Here is a 6,066-nt window from a genome sequence, read left to right as displayed (position 1 = left end):
CCTCAAAGTATCATATATAGAAAATGGCATTATACTAACACATGCTCCTAAATCAGACATGCAGTCAGAAAAATTTACACCTCAAATGGCACAGTTAACCATACATGGACCTGGATCACTACATTTTTCAGGTATATTTTCCATTAAAGCAGATATAGAACTACCTAAAGGAATAGTTTCTAATTCATTGATCTTATCTTTATGTATGCACAAATCCTTTAGAAACTTTGCGTATTTAGGTACCTGTTGAATAACATAAAAAAGGGGAACAGTTACCTCGACCTTTTTGAATATTTCTACCATTTTGGGGTCAAGTTCCATACGCTTTCTGGGCTTCCTTATAAGTTGTGGAAATGGAATAAGAATGGTGCTCTGTACAGCTTCTGCATCCTTTGGTGTTTCATTCTGTGGTTGAACTGCTTCTTCTTCAACTATGTCTTGTATGTCCTCTTCCTCTTCAGCATCTTCCACTTCCACAACATCCTCTGATGGCACGTTTCCTGGTGGGCTTGGCTCCTCATGGTTCCTTTCCTGTAGTGTGGTTTCGGACCTTAGAGTGATGGCATTGATGCCATCCTTGGGATTGGGCAGTGGTTGAGAAGGAATTCTACTGGAGTTTGAAGGTTGATGTGTGGAATTAAGTGAGGAATCCATCTAGGAGACGAGAGGTTGTAAAGTGGCAGTCAAGCCATTTAGACTAGAGTTCAGTTGAGCCTGCATGTCTTGTTGTCCTTGCGCAAGAGAACGGAGCATCTCGTCATTTGATGAGGAATTAGAATAAGTGATCTGAGGAACTTGTTGGTTGTGCTGGGTTCCTTGTGATTGTCTTAGGTGAGGTGCTTTGTAAGGTTGATTCTGATTCTGCTGTCTGTTATTGTTATTATTATTCCACCTCTGGTTTTCATTGTTGTCTCTACCTCCTCTGTTACAGTTATCCTTCCAGCTATGGTTAGAATTATCTCCTTAACCTTGGTTGGAGTTGTCCTACCATCCATGGTTATAGTTGCCACCTTGGTTGTAATTACCACCTTGTTGATTGTATCCTTGATTCGAGCAATCATAGAAGTTGTGAGTGGCTACCACAGTGTTGTCTTCCTGTTGGAGCTGCGGACATTCATCAGTATAATGACTATAATTAGCACAGAACCCGCATACTCTTTGTGGAACTAACTGTTGGCTTTGTTGTGGTGAAGGCTGAGCTTGTTGTGCCAGTTGTTGATTTAACTACATCTGTTTCAGTAGGTTGGTCATTTCACATATACTATAGTTCAGATCAGTGGTTTTTTTGCTAGAGGAAATTTCTGCAATAGTTTTGGGATGGTTGCGCCTCTGTCTGTGATTCCTAGTGGACTCAGCTAAGTCGCTGATCAGCTGTCATGCTTCATCTGCGGTTTTGTAATTTTTCAAAGAACCATTACTGGCACCTTCCAGTGTAGTCTTATCCTGGGGATTCATGCCTTGAGTGAAGTAGCTGATCAATACTAGTCTATCAATCATGTGATGGGGACATGCGTCCAGGAGATTATTGAAGCGCTCCCATTATTCGTAGAAAGTCTCAGATTCGCCCTGAATAATCATTGAAATCTCCTTCCTCAATCTATCAGTAACTTTAGATGGAAAGTATTTTTCCAAAAATTCTCTTCTAAGTGTATCCCAGTTAGTAACGGTCACTTCAGGCTGAGTATAGTACCACTCCCTTGCCTTTCCTTCAAGAGAAAACGGGAAAGCGGTTAACAGAATAGAAGTTTCATCTGCACCATGACACCTAACAGTAGAACAGGCTGTCTGGAAATCCCTAAGGTGCTTGATAGGCTCTTGAGCAGGTAAGCCATGAAACTTGGGCATCAAGTTGATCAGTGCGGTCTTTAGTTCAAAATCTGCAGCTACGGTCGGGTGATGCACTTGATACGGCTGCAGTGTAAAATCTGGGGCTCCAGCTTCCTGGAGGGTAATTCTCCTAGGTGCTGCCATGGTATCTGCACGTGAATCAACTGAATCAGTAGTAAAGGAGCTTATTTCGCTCTCAGATGGCGGTTCAGATTCGCCCTCAGATGAGACTGGTGAATCGATAATAATCACTTCACCACCCTCAGAGGCTAACTGACGTCGAGTTCATCTAATATGTGAAAGAGTTCTTTCAATTTCAGGATCAAATGAGACTAAACTCGGATCAGGCAATGAACGCGTCATTCATTGAGAAAAATAAATAGCTCATGGTAACAGAAATAAAAATAAAATATATACACTAATTAATAATTTAGCACACTATTGCAACTCCCCGGCAACGGCGCCAAAAATTGACGAGGCAGAAATTAGCCGATTAAGAAATTAATATAGAAATAACGTTGCGAGTACAGTTCTTAACCAGCAAAAATCTGCTTATCAATTTAAAAAAGGTTGTCACAAATTTTAGAAATAAAAATAATGGGAGTATGAGTCCCAAGTCGTCTTCCAACGAGTTGCAGGAAAGAGTGCTATTTTATTAACTAGAATTTTTCCAAAGGTTTTTTTTTGAAAGTTGGATAATAATGAGCAATTGATTAATTATAAATCAGAGCAATAAAAATATATTAAGAATAATTTTTGATATTCTAAATAAAAAGGCCTTGATTGGGGGAATGATTAATTGGAAGTTCTATCCTTGTTGGAATCTTCTCAAATGTAGTGTAAAGAGGTTGTTGTTTTCACTTAGTTAACCATTACTAAATAAAGGAAAGTCAAGTGATTGAGCTAACTCTTACCTGCAAATCCTAGTCCTCTCCCTTGGGAAGGTCTAGCATTAGTAAGTACAGAATTAGCCAACAACGTCCAATTTAACTAGGCACTTGAGCATTCCAACTCAAGTGTCTCCTCTTAATCAACCCCCATGTCAAGTAGAAAATCTACTCCATTGACATGGAATTAATACTCATAAAAATATAAGAAGACATAATTAAACGAAATAAAATAGAAACTTAAAATTAATTAAAAATAAAAATAACTTTATATATTATTAAACTCAAAATGTAACATACTTATTTGAATAGAGTCAATAATCAACTGAAAAGAGTAAAGGAATAAGGAAACAAACTAAAGTAGTGTCTTCACGGAAGTAATGGCTCTTCAACATCCAAAAATCCAAAGCAAAAGCATAAACTATCAATGTGACACTAATCTAAATTCATATCTAAAACTAAAGTAATCCTAATGTGATGAATCTGAATCTCTGTGTGTGTCTATCGGTCTCTCCTCTGAGTTTCTGTACGTTCCCTAGCTTTAGTCTGTGTTTTTGGGCCAAATACTAGGTCAAAATGCGGCCCAAAATGCCCGCAGCATATTTTGTTATTTTTTCAGATTGCGCAGGTCACGCGTACGCATCGTCCATGCGTTCGCGTCATTCAGTGATTTTCCTTGTCACGCGTTTGCGTTGTTTATGCGTTCGCGTCATTCGTGCAGACTCCAATCCACGCGTTTGTGCAGGCACGCGTTTGCGTCGTTGCAACTTCTCCATTTCGCGCGTTCGCTTGGGCCATGCGCTCGCGTCATTGCTCGCTGGTCATCTCCTTAGTTTCTTGTGTTCCTTCCATTTTTGCAAGCCTCCTCTCCAATTTCTAAGTCATACATGCCCTATGAAGCTTGAAACACTTAACACACGGATCACGGCATCGAATGGGATAAAGGAGAATTAAAATACATAATTAAAAGTTTCTAGGAAGCAAGTTTTCAATCATAAACAATTTTGGAAAGGAATTGTAAATACATGCTAATCATATGAATAAGTGGGTAAATATTTGATAAAACCACTCAATTAAACACAATATAAATCATAAAATAATGGTTTATCAAGCCATTTACAATTCTGTCATTTAAAATTCTGTACTCACAATCTATTTATCTGCTTGACTAATTCACCAATTGATTAACATTGCTCAAATTTACCAATCTCTGTGGATACGATCCCACTCCACTGTGGGTTATTACTTGACGATAATTTTGGTGCACTTGCCAGAAGAACTGATTCACCATTTTTTTTGAATGGGGTGTGAATTCAGAGTCATCAAGTTTCCATCGTGCGAGGGCCGGATTGGAGTCGGCCATTCGAGATAATGTGTGATGCTTCAAATTTTGCCGTGGGAGCCGTGTTAGCACAACGCGAGGGTAAGAATTCATATGTCATGTCCTATGCATCAAAAACACTAGATGGAGCCCAATCTAACTACACTACCACCGAAAAAGAACTATTGGCAATAGTTTTTACCTTGGACAAGTTTCGAGCATATCTACTTGGTTCTAAGGTGGTAGTGTACTCGGATCATGCGGCGTTAAAGTATTTGTTGGCTAAGAAGGAATCCAAACCGAGATTGATTAGATGGGTTTTATTATTGCAAGAATTTGACTTGGAAATTAAAGATAGGAGTGGTTCGCAAGACCTAGTGGCGGATCACTTAAGTCGCATTGAACACACCAAAGGCGATACCACTCCTATTAATGATTCTCTTCCCTTTGAGGGCTTGTAAGCAATCTCGGAAGTCATTCCTTGATATGCACCAATTGCAAATTACTCGGAAGTCGTTTCCTCCTAATCTCTCCAAACATCAAAGGGATAAGCTAAAAAGCGAATCCAAATACTATGTGTGGGATGATCCATACCTTTGGAGATATGGAGCGGATCAAGTAATTCGGAGGTGCATTCTACAAACTATTTTGGTGGAGGCTACAAACAATTCGGATCAAGTAATTCGGATCAAGTAATCCATACCTTGGAAGCTTGCCATTCCTCCAAAGGAGGAGGCCATTATGGACCTCAAAGAACGGCAAGGAAAATCCTAGATTGTGGATTTTGGTGGCCAACTATTTTCAAAGACTCTTCTCGTTTTTGTAAATCTTGTTCTCAATGCCTTAGATTTGGTAACATCTCCAAGAAGGATGAAATTCCCAACAAACCATGCTATTTTGTGAGATTTTTTATGTGTGGGGTATCGACTTCATCGGGCCATTCCCAAATTCTAATAGTTTTCTCTACATTCTACTAGCCATTGATTATGTGTCCAAAATAGGTGGAAGTGATACCCACCCAGACGGACGATGCTAACGTGGTCCTTTCCTTTGTGAGAAATAACATCATTTGTAGATTTGGGACGCCACGAGCAATTGTGAGCGACCAAGGCTCACATTTTTGCAATAAGAGAAAGGAAGGGCTAATGAAGAAATACGACATCATACATAAAGTGGCTACGGCCTACCACCCATAGACAAACGGCCAAGCAAAGGTTTCCAATCTAGAGATTAAACGCATATTGGAGAGGATTGTGAAGCCCAATAGAAAAGATTGGAGTGCCAAGCTTACCGATGCACTATGGGCATACCGAACGGCATACAAGACACCGATTGGCATGAGCCCCTTTCAGTTGGTCTATGGCAAAGCTTGCCACATACCGGTGGAGATAGATTACAAGGCATATTGGGCCGTCAAGGAATGCAATCCAAGTTTGGGTGGGGCCGGAGTTGAGAGAAAGCTTCAACTAGTGGAATTAGAGTGTTTGAGGTTGGAAGCCTATGAGAACTCGAGACTTTACAAGGAAAAAATGAAAGCCGTGCACGACAAGAAAATAAGAAGAAGAGAATTTAGAGCCGGCGATCTAGTCCTCCTTTACAACTCCGGATTGAGATTCTTGCCCAGAAAACTAAGATCAAAATTGGAAGGCCCATATCGAATGGAGAAAGCGGAACCCTTTGGGGTCTACCATTTGCGCCATCCCTCAAGTCCGGATATCTTCAATGTCAATGGGCACCGTCTCAGGTTGTATCATGGTGAGCAAATGAAGAGCAATAAGGAGATTGAGGTATTCCTCTTGGAAGATGCACCTCTTGGCAAGGAGCAATGAGCTAGTGAAAGTCCAACTTAAGGACATTAAACAAAAGTGTTAGGTGGGAGACACCCCACCGTGGTGAGATCTATCTTTTTACCCCTTTTGTATATAGTTCTTGAATTCTTCATTATTTTTTGACTGCTTAGCTTTAGCATTGTTTGGTTAGATTTGATTGTGGCTGCCTTGGATAAATTGTTCATGAAGACTTGCATTGATT

The 6,066-nt window shown here is 40.0% G+C and overlaps 1 protein-coding gene and 1 non-coding gene across 2 annotated transcripts; both read left to right on the top strand.

Annotated features, from left to right (window-relative positions):
* The first annotated feature begins 1,495 nt into the window (after positions 1-1,495).
* Positions 1,496-1,599, top strand: LOC112752622 (small nucleolar RNA R71). The gene has a single exon (XR_003177049.1). It is a non-coding gene; the product is annotated as a small nucleolar RNA R71 (small nucleolar RNA).
* Positions 1,600-4,085: 2,486 nt separating this feature from the next.
* On the top strand, positions 4,086-5,864 carry LOC140179249 (uncharacterized). Its single transcript, XM_072217923.1, has 2 exons — positions 4,086-4,274; positions 5,232-5,864. The coding sequence occupies exons 1-2, from the start codon at positions 4,086-4,088 to the stop codon at positions 5,862-5,864; spliced, it is 822 nt and encodes a 273-aa protein (XP_072074024.1).
* The last annotated feature ends 202 nt before the right edge of the window (positions 5,865-6,066 follow it).

This window comes from Arachis hypogaea, chromosome 15 (genome assembly GCF_003086295.3).
Source record: "Arachis hypogaea cultivar Tifrunner chromosome 15, arahy.Tifrunner.gnm2.J5K5, whole genome shotgun sequence".
Classification (NCBI taxonomy): Eukaryota; Viridiplantae; Streptophyta; class Magnoliopsida; order Fabales; family Fabaceae; genus Arachis; species Arachis hypogaea.
The sequence above is the reverse complement of the archived record's forward strand: the minus strand, read 5'-3'. Positions and strand labels throughout refer to the sequence as shown.